This window comes from Lactuca virosa, chromosome 4, assembly GCF_052849685.1.
Source record: "Lactuca virosa cultivar CGN04683 chromosome 4, Lactuca_virosa_CGN04683_v6, whole genome shotgun sequence".
NCBI classification, from domain to species: domain Eukaryota; kingdom Viridiplantae; phylum Streptophyta; class Magnoliopsida; order Asterales; family Asteraceae; genus Lactuca; species Lactuca virosa.
The window spans coordinates 58862214-58876008 of NC_136429.1; the positions used below are offsets into that span (position 1 = coordinate 58862214).

The 13795-nt window shown below is 30.3% G+C and overlaps 1 protein-coding gene across 1 annotated transcript; it reads left to right on the top strand.

The window, feature by feature from the left end:
- The first annotated feature begins 5019 nt into the window (after positions 1–5019).
- LOC145104507 (protein REDUCED CHLOROPLAST COVERAGE 3-like) lies at positions 5020–5655 on the top strand. Its single transcript, XM_079041739.1, has 3 exons — positions 5020–5164; positions 5246–5400; positions 5529–5655. The coding sequence occupies exons 1-3, from the start codon at positions 5024–5026 to the stop codon at positions 5653–5655; spliced, it is 423 nt and encodes a 140-aa protein (XP_078897865.1). The 5' UTR covers positions 5020–5023.
- Positions 5656–13795: the final 8140 nt, after the last annotated feature.

Consider the following 13795-nt stretch of genomic DNA (forward strand, 5'->3'; position numbering starts at 1 on the left):
TCCATAACTTGAGGACAAGTTATGGAAGACTTTAAACTAATTAATAAAAAAAAATAACTTTTTTTATTGTAACTTATGGAACTAATTAAGGTTACACTTTTTTTTTTAATTTAATGAAGAGACTCTTGAACCTCCATAACTTGAGGACAAGTTATGGAGTCATAAAATCATTTAATTAGAACTAGACTCTTCATTTTGTAACCTTTGCCAACTTTTATGAGTTTTATGATTCTTAAATGTGACTTTTCATATAACTTGAGGACAAGTTACAAAAACACACTTTGGAATCAACTCTTAGATTAAAATGGATTGAAAACAACTATTTCACACAACTTTTCTATTAATCTAAGAACCTCATAAGAACAAGATAATTCAAATCATCAATCATCAAGAAATTAGCATGAACATACAAACTAATACAAATCTTGAAATTATGACAATTATCTTAGAAATTGGATTAGCATGAACATTACCACATCAAAAACAAGTTTATAAGTCCAAAAACATCTTAGGGTAATGTTCCTAGTCCAATTCCAGCCAAAACAATCGAATATATGCATCCAACTCGATTTTTCAGCTACTTTTGCAAGTATAACAAGAAAACAAGCCTAGGCTCTGATACCATTGTTGGGTTATGAGCATTCTAACACTCCTAAGTGTACATGCAACCCTAAATACCTTGGATCTATGTTTTCTCTATTATACATACAATTATGAACATCCAAGGTATTATCCTAATCTAGCATACAAAATAATAAATATAACAAGATAGAATACATACCTCTTTGATGTAGAATGTCTTCATGAAGCTTGAGTGCCTAGTGCCCCAAGTGTGACACCTCAAATGGTTCACACAACACCAAATACACTTGGAATAACTTGAGAGAAACTTGAACACTCCCTTAAATCGTCTAACCCTCACACTCACACATTAGTGCACGATTTCTTGAGCCATGGGATTCTTTTATATGGTGGCTATTAGGGTTACACGTAACTCATAACTTTACCCATTCCTTATGCTCCATGGATTTTAACCTCCATGGAGTATCCATGGGTCACCCCATGGACTTAGTCCAACATAAGGAATCTTGGATCACAAGCCCACATATATAAGAATGAATGATTTACACAATCAACCCATATATTTAATTAGTCTCCTTTTGATCACTTAATTAATTCCAAATTAATTCTTGATCAATACTAATTAAATAACCTTATTAATATATTAGAACTTATAATATATTAACCAACCTTAAGTGTTATTTCTCTCATTATAGTCTATCCAAATGCATGATGTCATGCAACCCAAATGGACCATGTCGGGTCGGGTCAAGTCTTACCAATTATAGTTATGGACTTAGACATTAATCCAACAGGTCGCATATGTCAATCCCTCCACGACGGAGGGAGAAAGAAACCCAATCCTTGGTAATCATGGGCACATATAAATATCAAAATAGGGAAAGAGAAGGAGGAATATCTAAGGCTCTACACAACAACACAAAACATATGATCTTCCGGAAGCCGTTAGGGGTTATCTGGGCAATATGAACCTTATAGTAATCAAGGATGGTCCCCAAGAAGGGAAAATCAGGAAGTCACAGACCCGAGCTGAAGAAGGTAGAGTACACTCCCACACAACCTAGTCGGGGTTGGTGATGGTTTGATTTAGAGATGGAAGTTGAGGGCAGAATCAAGGGTCTATATGAAAGGATTTGACTAACTCGTTCAATTGATTTTGACTATGAACGGATAAGGTATTGTGAATTTGGAAGCCTCCCTTAGCCATGATGAAGAAATTAGGGCTTGAAGATCTCTACAATGGAAAATAAACAAAGAAAGAAGGAATAGAAAAGAGTGAGAAGGTGAAAGGGAAGTGTTTCTCTTGTCCCTAATTTTATAGGAAGTAGTAGGCAATTTGAGGTGATAGTTATGGCGTTACAAGGGAATGATTAGCGAAAGAAATCGGTAACTGTCTAATGAAATTCCTACGGCCTAATTAGGACTTATCCGTTTCTCAAGAACGTCCCAGTCATACAACGGCTAGTTCGAATTACCACTCACCAATTCTAACTAGGGGGACTTAATGAGGTATAAACCTAGTTACCGACTTATGTACCTCCAAACTACATTCGGAGCATCGAGGCATGATTTGCCGAGGCATGTATCTTTGAACCACATTTGAAGGGCTGATACATGATTTGCCGAGCTATGCCTACCGAGCCTACCGAACTAGGAAAAGGAAGTAAGGTTAAGAGAACAAGCGTTATGTACTAACAATGGGTATAAAGCTAATAATCCTGACAAAGGTTAGGTCGTACAGTACTTAAGGCCACTAACGGTTCTCCAATAATAAACCTGACATGTCTGGTGACTCATCTTTGTTACCATTCTTGTACGTTCGGCAATGGGAGCATTCATGAGGATAGACCCTCATCTGCACAATACACTTCAGATCGCCTATTCCCGAAATTAGCCAACATAAAGAGAGCCTCGGTAGGTTGGTACAGGTATGGAAAAAGGAGCCGGACTTACATTTACACTAAACACTATTCAATCAATCTTTTCCTAACTTTATCATCAGAGCGTTCTTTCGGGAGCATTCTCGGTGAAAGACTCGCTTGTATGGTGTTATCTCAGGATTCATACCTTCTGCATCACCGATGTTATGGTATTATCAAGGGCCGGAATATGGATACGCATCATTACCTTCAGAACATCATCGTCATTCCTTTTTTCGAATCAGTAGCCCACCCTATAATCACTACAGTTAGCATCAACATCATTCTAGCCACTATCATACCAATATAGCCAACATCGAGCCCTGCCTTTCCATCTAATTATCACCACCGCCTTCAACTTTATACCCTTGTTTGTCACCACATCACCATTATATAAGAGATTACATAAAGAAATAGACAACTACAACTAGAAATCGAGTGCAAGAATCAAAAATTGAGCCCAGGAATTTTAATATATACTCAAACAATTACAAACAAAAACCAGAACTAGAAATCAATTGCAAGAATTAAAACTCAAGTGTAGATGATTTCAATTGTGTTATCAATGGTGTTGTTAGTGGCCTTGATGTGAAGAAGGAGAACAACAGGAAAAAGATAACGATCATAATAGTTTTGAGGGTGTATGTTTTGATGATGTCGCAGATGATGTTATGAAATTTAAGGTAAGTGATTTCTCTACTAATGCAATACCTATAATGCCCAATTTTTCTTATTTACAAATCAAAATATACTACTCAATTTAATTTTATATACAAAATATGCCACCTTAACTCTGGTCGATTAATCCCTTAATTTAAGGTAAGTGATTTCTCTACTAATGCAATACCTATAATGTCTAGCCGATTAATCCCTTAACTCTGGTCCACCGACTAGCTAACGTCGAGCGTTTTTTACAACTATGATATATATATATATATATATATATATATATATATATATATATATATATATATATATATATATATATATATATATATATATATAGAGAGAGAGAGAGAGAGAGCTAGGTTCAACTATTCTAACTAATTATTGTGCGGATGTGTGGATAATGTTATCCTATGAGAATTACTAAGAGAATACGTTGTTTAGCAATGCGAATACGTTCAACCTTTCAAAAATATCGTCATTTGCATGCATTCTCGCTAATTATTATTTATTTTTGTTCTCACACATCGTTTTTCATTCATTTTCATTCTGACAGAATACGACTCAATAAAAATTCTGACAACATTCTGACAGAAATGAGAATAATAATAATAAGTGTATAATAACCTTATAGACGATTTGATTAGTGACAATGTGTGTTAATGACAATAGTTATATAAGATTGAACGTATTTATATTATTAAACAACATATTTTCTTTATCATTCTCAAAGTATAGCATTGTCCATACGTCCGCACAATAATTAGTTAAAATAGAATAACCTAAGCATATATATATATATATATATATATATATATATATATATATATATATATATATATATATATATATATATATATATAATAATCTTTTAGGAATTTTATATATTCGTGAGAAACATAGAACCTTTTTTCATGCAATATTTTTTCAAAAAAAAAAAAAAAAGTTTATGAAGTGGTAGAGCATGGATATATATCATGGTTACAGAAATCGGGATTAATCGGCGATTAATCGTGGATTAATCGTTTGGCGTTCTCCAACCGTCAAGGATTAGGGCATTAATCGGAAATTTATGATTAATCGGGTTTGGCGGGATTAATCCGCCTTGGCGGGATTAATCGGTCAACAAAAGTCAAAAAAGTCGAAAAAAGTCAAAAAAAAGTCAAAAAAAGTCAAAAAATGTCAAAAAAATTTAAAAATTTTAAAAAAATTCAAAAAACCAACATTTTTTTTTACTCCAAAATTTTTAAATTTTCAAAATTTCAAATATTATACCAAAATGTTCAAATTTTCGTATTTCCAAATTATAGTTTTTCTTATTTTCTAATTTTGAAGTACTTGTTTTTCTTAAGATATATTAATATTTAATTAATTTTAATATTTTTTTAATAATCTATGGTCCCCGATTAATCCTCGATTAATCCCCGCCAAGATCGATTAATCCCTTAACACCAGTCGACCGTCGAGCTACCGTTAAGCGATTTTTATAACCTTGATATATATATATATATATATATATATATATATATATATATATATATATATATATAGAGAGAGAGAGAGAGGTAGGTTCAATTGTTTAAAGTATTTATTGTGTTATTGTATGCATAAATGGTCAACATGACCATAGACCATGGGCCACAGAGTTTGCAATATTAGCCAACCTTCCTTGCAAGACTGAGGAAGAAAGGGTGATTCGTGATCGAAAGGCATTCTTGCTTCATAGCTTGTTTGTTGATGTCTCTATCTTTAAAGTTGTTTCAACCATACGCAAAGTCATAGATTCTGTTGCAACATCAAACTGTTCTCCAGGATCAATAGTACGTGAGGATCGTGTGGGGGACTTGTTTATTACAATGAGGTGTGATGCAGCTGATGCAAGCTCAAAGTCAGAAGTGAAGGTAGTTGGTGTTGGATCTCCTACCATGTCTTCTGATGAAGTTGCTATAACAAATTTACTCAAAGGAATAACAGCAGATGAGAGTGCAGTAGTCCATGTAAGTATGCATGAACTCATTCTTCTGCTAGCTATGGAATCTAAATAAATATAGCCAACTTTTACTATTTACAAATTACAGGACACCACCTCCCTGGGTACTGTATTTGTAAGACATTGTGGATATACAGCAACTGTAAAGATTGTTGGTGACATCAAAAAGGCAAAGTTCATATCACAAGATATATCGATTGATGATCAACCAGAAGGTGGAGCTAATTCCCTTAACATTAACAGGTATGGAATTAATAAATTCCAAGATTATAAACTGATATTTCTGGATAACCAAATCACAATAACAAAAGATCCTCAAAATGAGTAGTAAATTAGTAACATAATACTCGTTTATATGGAACCTTTTACAGCTTAAGGGCTCTGCTTCCCAACTCAATAGATGTGGAATTATCAGGATCCCTGTCATCTGAACAGGGGAATTTTGAAGCTTCAAGGTGTTTGGTTGAACAGGGGAATTCTGATTCTGTCAGAATATAATCTTGAAGATGAACATTGTATGGAATGAAGATGAACAATGACCACCAATCTTCCAAAAAGAATGGATTATTCTACCAGAATAATATACAATATAACGAAAAAAATAAATGTAATAGTATATTCTGGTAGAATGATTTATATATTGTGTTTTTTTTGTTATTAATAAGTGTAACATTCTCATAGAATAGTATATATATTTTTTTTCTTTTCTAAGAATGTAATGAATTTTTTTTAACTTGTATCCAAAATTTTGTTATTCTTCAAGAAGTTCATTAAATCAAAATATATATTATGTCCGAATGTGTATTCTTGTATGGTTTAATCATATTTGTTATTTTTCAATATATTGATAAAAATATTCCGTCAGAATTTTCGAATTAGGAGAATTATCATACATACAATCAGATTTTTAAAATTAATAGAATCTATTTTCCTTAAAATATGCAATTTTCCTTTTTTAAATTTATGTTAATTGACTAAAATACCCTTAGAATGAAATTAGATGGTATTTTTTATTATATTTAATTTAAGAATATGTATTATTCACTTTCCAAAATTAAGTAAAATGATTGGCCCACAATTATGCATACAATAACACAATACTTAGTTTGAATAGAATAACCTAAGCATATATATATATATATATATATATATATATATATATATATATATATATATATATATATATATATATATATATATATATATATATATTAAGTATATTAAAACATATTGACTTTTTCTTGAAATTTAAGAGGTACATGTTTGATAGCTTAATGTACAAATTTGTTATGCACAAATCATGTTTGTCTAAAGATTGGACATGAAATTTTTCTAACATATTAGCTACAAATCATGTTTGTCTAAAACATATTGACTTTTTCTTGAAATTTAATGTAAAAATCATGTTTGTCTAAAGGTTGGACATGAAATTTTTCTAACATATTAGCTACAAAATTTTTGTAATCATTGAAACAGTCAAATAACATTTTCTAGAAAAAAAACCATTCGTCGAAAAGTAATAATTGTCGTCGCCGCTTTGAGCGGGTGCATACCTACTATATATATATATATATATATATATATATATATATATATATATATATATATATATATATATATATATATATATATATACACACAGACAAGGTTGTAGAACTCGTTACTCGGTACCTGTTCGGCCGGCTACCGAGTAGCAAGTACCCGGGAGTACTCGGATTCGGTAATTCATGTAGAAATATTTTTAGGGAAATTATATATGTCAAAATAATAAGTTAAAATCATAAGTTGATTGAAATATATAACAAAATTAGATACATGTGAATACACAAAAGCTAAAAAACACATAATGGTCTCACTTCGTGAATAATTACTAAACATTTAAGATATATCTGTAGTAATAATCACATGTGTGTGTTAAATAATAAATCATTAAGTATATTATACACATATTAATCACCGAGTTACCGAGTTGACCGCGTTTTATAACACTACTCAATTCAGTAAGGGGTTGATCAGGGAGTACTCAAGATTCTATAACTCGCATCGGTAAGGGGCCGAGTAGCGAGTACTCGGAGGAGTAATCGGCCAACTCGGTGAGTTTTACAACACTGTGTGTGTGTATATATATATAAAGCAGCGACGTTAAATAGCTCTTTTGGCGAATAGTTTTTTCTTACAGGGAAATAATTATTGGACTTTATTATTAGTTATTATGTAATAAAAAAAATTACGACTTTTAATTAAATTATTTATATTTATATTGTCTGTTTATACATTTGATGTAATATAATTATCATCGGTGTCTAGTTTAAGAAATATAAATTAGTTTATATAGATAAGTTTAATATTTCAAGTCTTCAAAATTTTGGCAAGTATTAATGATTTTGTTATGCATAATTGATTTGTACAAAAAGTTATGTATCTTATACCTATTCAAATTCAAGAAATGACTAATATGTTTTATAATATATATATATATATATATATATATATATATATATATATATATATATATATATATATATATATATATATAGGTAAGTTCAATTGAGAAAATAAAATATGTTAAGAATGGGGAATCATTCTCAGCCGCTTATTTATTTTTGCCGCAAAAGTCTCCGTCGTACCAACGGAAATAGGAAAGAAATACACATGTGTTTTCCAACAAAACATGTTTCCTTAAACTATGCTAATCATTACCTTAATATATACAAAAACATAGTTTTTTCGTTTTTTTAATTTTTAAGAAGCTATTTTTATCAAAAAATGATTTTGAATATACGAAAATTCATGATTTTTGATTCTCTACAAATAGACATCCATATTGATATAGTTTAAGATAAAATAAAAAAAATATTTTTTTTTATATTTTCAGCTATCGTTATTTATAAGTGAATAAAAATGCATCGGATTTTTAGTACAGCACATTCGTTATTCACTTATGTAAAAAAATATGATTAATTTTTTATTTTACAGATTAAGTATCATTCATATATAAATATAACATATAATAAACTCTTTACAGCTTACATCAACTCTCGTCACATGTTATATTCACATATAAATAAAACGTGTATTGACTTTCCTCACAAGTTATATTTATATACGAAGAATACATATATCATAATTTTGTTAAAATTTATATGTTATTAATATTTCAATAAGTAGTTGAAATTTTCAAAACACTTTATTTTTTTAACATACTACTTATTTATGTATGAATAACAAATGAACTGTAACAAAATCTTAGAAATATTTTATTAATATATGAATATAACATATGACGACAATTAATACATGTTTTATTCATATATAGTTATAACATGTGACGAAAGATGATGTAAAAAAAATATTTTTAGGTAAGAAACATTAGAACGTGTTATATTAATATATAAACGATATTTAAACTATAAAAAAGTTAAACATGTGTTTTATTCATAAGTGAATAACGAATGTACTGTAATAAAAATTTGATGCGTTTTTATTCACTTATGAATAACGATAGCTGAAACTCTAGAAAAATATTTTTTTTATTTTATATTAAAACTATATCAATATGGATGTCTATATATAGAGAATAAAAAAATTATGCATTTTTTGATATATTAAAAATAAATTTTCGATAAAAATAGCATTCTGAAAAATCAAAAAAACAAAAAAAAATGTTTTTGTTTATTTTAAGGTAATTATTAGCATACTTTAACGAAACATGTTTGGTTGGAAAAACATATGTGTATCCGTTACCCATTTCGTCGGTACGTATAACTGTTTTGCGGCAAAATAAATGTGTGGCTGAGAATGATTACCTCATTCTCAACATTTTTTTTTCTCAATTGAACCCTCATCTCTCTCTCTCTATCTCTCTCTCTCTCTCTCTCTCTCTCTCTCTATATATATATATATATATATATATATATATATATATATATATATATATATATATATGAAATGTGCAAATGTGCATAGGATGTAAATGTATATATGTACAATCCAAATGGGCATCTATGCAAATTTCATATATATAATGTTTTTTTTTAATATTTTTTCTAAAGAACATCTTTATTAGTGTGCGTTATATATATATATATATATATATATATATATATATATATATATATATATATATATATATAAATTAAAGTCCTCAAGCTTGATAAATTTTTGGTTTGTTCTTGTACCGATTTTTTGTTTGTTAGTGTCTGAAGTTTAGCATGTTTTTTTCTTCAATTTTTAACCTTGTTATCAATTTTTTTTCATCCTTATATATATATATATATATATATATATATATATATATATATATATATATATATATATATATATATATATATATATATATATATATATATATATATATATAGGTTTGGTTTTGTTATTAAAAGACAAAATTGCAAGAATGGTCCCTGTGGTATGTCAAAACTAGCAACTTTGGTCCAAAATGGGATTGGCTCGCAAGGATGGTCCAATAGTTTCATTTTGTTGCGAGTTTAGTCCAATTTCCTATGAACTTTTTTATAATGACGGATTTGCCCCTTATTATTTTATTTTCCAATTTTCTTTTATTTCAATAATTAAAACAATTAAAAATAAAACAAAAATAAAATACCTCTCTCTCTCTCTCTCCACCCTATTCCCCAATAATTTTTTCCTTTTTACCCAAGAACAGTTCATCTTCTTCATCTCTTCCTTCTTAATCAAGATGGGTTTGTGCATACCAGATTCAGGTGTTCCTGGATCTAATCTCCATGATTCCATCATCGCCTCTCAAAAACCCATAAAGCAATGATAAAAACCCATGAAATCGACTTCATGGATGTTTCGGAAAATTTCTGAAAATTAACGAGGGGCGAGTTTCTGAAAATCGACTCCATGGATGTTTCCAAGGTGGGGTTTTTTTTGATATCTAATCCATGTTACCGCCGCTCATGGACATCGTCAATGTATCTCTGTCCGATGGCTTCATTAGCTGCCTAGCATCCTCGTGAAGATCTGAAAGAGCACCGTCACAGTTGTGCTTTCCGATTATCCCTCTCACCGTCAATCTGAAACCCTTATCGGTGAGAGTGGATGATGAGAAAGCACTGGTGGTGAGAAGCAATGGGAAATGGACATGTGAGGAAAATGAGGACGAAGGGGAAAGTACCCCAGATTGGAAAGGAGACCTCCTCAGAAGCTCATGAGGAAATTCCAACTGTATGATAACTGTGCCGTGTCGGCCATCACCGCAAGGTGCGGAAACGAGGTGTTGACAGTGCCAGTGGAGAAGATTCCTCCGCCACACAAATCCAGGATTGTTGAAGTAGCAGTTTCTTGAAGTGGATAGTAATTTTAGGAATGTTTATTTGGTTGGGTTTAGGGTTTAGTTCCTATATTCATCGAAGCTTTTAAGAACCTCTAAACCAAAAAAAATGAAAACCTAGAAAATCAAAATCGAAACAGTAAAGCACCTGAGGGCAAGTCACATTCATGGGTGGGTATCCTTTGCAGGTCGTCAACAAAAATAGAGGTTAAACCTTTATCTTTGCTCTTATGAGTAAGTTTGCAGAAAATCTGTGTTTCATCTTCGTAATCCTACCCTTGTCCTAATTTGCTTTCGATTGTGTTCACCGTTGAAGGATGTAGGTTTTTTTCTCGATTACCCGGTTGAGTTGTGGGTCGATAATGGTGGTGAGATTGATTTCTTCACCAAAACATGAACACGGCAAGAAAGAAGTGTTTGAGGCTTGAAAGAGAGAGAGATTTTATTTTTGTTTTATTTTTAATTGTTTTTTAATTGTTGTAATAAAAGAAAAATGGAAAATAAAATAATAAGGGGCAAATCCGACATTATAAAAAATTTCATAGGAAATTGGACTAAACTCGCAACAAAACGAAACTATTGGACCATCCTTGCAAGCCAAACTCATTTTGAACCAAAGTTGCTAGTTTTGACATACTACATGGATCATTCTTGCAATTTTGTCTTATTAAAAACAAAAAGGAAATTTTAAATAAAAACCTAATATTGTTGGTCAGTTGGATTTGTCTCAAACTAAATTTTGTTTACACAAAAGATAGTATAGTGACAGTTAACAACAACTATATATTTTTTGTTTATAATAGAAAAGATGTGTTTTGTTTAAAAATGATATATTAACAACAATATAGCAATTTTCAGAAAAGTCTCATTAATTTGGTTATTGGTGAAAAATTATTTAATCTTTAAAAAATCTCAATATTTTTACGAATAAAATAAAAAAAAAGACGGGATACAAGCTAAATCTATGAAACCGACCATAGTGGGTTATTCTGAAAATTTTGCTATTATTCTGTCATTTTTAATGAATAAAATTTAATTTGAAATTAAACCGTAAATTAATCTAAAATAATACGATTTTTATTAGAAATTTTTCAAAACTAAATTTTAATCATTAAATCTACTTTCTTAAAAGTAAGCCCGTACGATTAAATAATTGACTTTAGATATCGCTTTTAAATTTTATATAGAAATTCAAATTACTGATATTGAAGTATTTATCAATTCTCTGGTTTAATAATCTTTACGGCAGATCTACTTTTTTAAAGCTAATCACAAAAGATAAAGATGTTTTCTCCAAGTCAATAGAGTGAATAAGTATGATGACTACACGTTCTAACTTTTATGTGTGAATTGTACTTCTGTTAGACGTCAAAGAAATTATTCTATTTACTTTGGTGATTGAAGAAACCATTCTATCTATATCAATGATTACATAAATAATCAGATTTAAAGCATTGAATCTCAATTTTAGAATGCGGCACAATTCAATGCCCAAATCAAACGTTTCTTATAACTAATATTACTACCAAAAGTTTTTATTTTACTATGAGAGGCATCACTTAAGCTTTTAGGTGTTAAAGTTTCTATCTTTCTATGAGAGACATCAATTAAGCTTTTAGTGTTAAATTCCGCATCTAAAATGATATTTATATATTATACGAATATGTATATACATGCAGAAGATAGTAATATAATTAAATTATTAATAAATACATATTATTAGAGATAACTATTTCCTTATCAATATCCTTAAAATTATAATGTTTTTATTAATTTTCAAAAAAAACACTGTAATTATTTTTAATATAAGATAATATAAATATAAATACATATTAAATCACAGTAGTCTATATTTTCGGATTGCACACGACAATACAAATAAATTTAATTTTCATTTCAACCATTATACTGGTTAATTAATTTACGTAGATATAGGATCATATATTTTCTATGGTGAGTTAATTGAAAGCCACTTCTTGTAAAAAGTTATACAGTTCTTGGTATTTTTTTGTTAAACTAGAATATGAATTTAGGTTTTACATTTACTATTATTTATTATTATGATTAATTAACTTAAATTGTTAAATTGTAACTAATTTTAGAATTTTACTTATTTCATTATTTTTTTAGTTATCATCAGAGCCATACCTTCAAATATCTATTATTGCTTTCAAGGTAACTGTTGGTGATTTTGTTATCATCAATGTTATTTAAGTGTAATGGAATTAGTTTGTTGATCAAAAGTGATCTTGATAAATATTAAACAAGTAAGGAAGGTGTGGAATACACACTTGTTTAAGTTTGATCAAGTTTCAAAGTACACTGTCATTTAGGGGCGAAGCCCCTGAACGAACAGGGGTCCGAGGGCAGCGCCCCTGGGAGCGGGGTCCAAGGGGCGGCAGCCCCTGGCGGGGTCCAAGGGGCAGAGCCTCAGGCTGGGGTCGAGCTGTTTTACGACAGGGTATGTTGCTATATTAAAAATGCATCAGAAAATTGATTTTTCAGATAATTGACCATTGGTTTGACCCTTATCCATATATCCGTTTTATGACAGTTTTTATAGTTTTATGACAGTTTAAAACTGTCATATGACAGTTTTCAGACAAGGATCTAAAGGTTGGTTTTTGGTCTCATTTTTTGGTACATACGAAACATCATCAAACATTCTTTGTTCTTGTCTCTCTCTGAGTCTTATCCGATTAAAGATTGGGAGTGCCACCCAAATACTTTAATCTGAAAGTGAAACCACAATTCTCAGAATTTCCAAGGCCATTTTATCCCCATTTTCTTACAAAGATTAAAGTATTTATGTGATCATGGTAAGTGGTGATTCTGTGAAGGAAATGACAAGTAAGTTTGAAAAACTAAACAAGTTTGAAGGGCAAGATTTTCGTAGATGGCAGAAGAAGATGAAGTTTCTCCTTACCACTCTGAAAGTGGTGTATGTTCTGAGTACACCCATGCCAGTCTTACCAGAATCTGTTGAAGATGAACCTTTGGAGGCAACAAGAAGATGATCAAAGTGGGAAAATGATGATTACATATGTCGTGGTCATATTCTCAATGGTATGTCTGACTCTCTTTTTGATATCTATCAAAATTTCGAATCTGCAAAAGAACTATAGGATTCTCTTGAATCCAAGTACATGGCTGAAGATGCTTCTAGTAAGAAGTTTCTTGTTAGTAACTTTATGGGTTACAAGATGATTGACTCCAGGCCTGTTATGGAACAATTCCATGAAATGTTAAGGATTTTGGGACAGTTTGTTCAACACAATCTGAAAATGGATGAAGCCATTTATGTGGCTGTGATCATTGACAAACTGCCCCCTTCTTGGA

What these genes read in the sequence shown, in the direction of transcription:
- LOC145104507 (XM_079041739.1), top strand. Translation starts at nt 5,024, where the DNA reads ATGAGGTGTGATGCAGCTGATGCAAGCTCAAAGTCAGAAGTGAAGGTA. An exon ending in ATGAGAGTGCAGTAGTCCAT is followed by an intron (nt 5,165 to 5,245) that starts GTAAGTATGCAT and finishes TACAAATTACAG; the next exon opens with GACACCACCTCCCTGGGTAC. An exon ending in AATTCCCTTAACATTAACAG is followed by an intron (nt 5,401 to 5,528) that starts GTATGGAATTAA and finishes AACCTTTTACAG; the next exon opens with CTTAAGGGCTCTGCTTCCCA.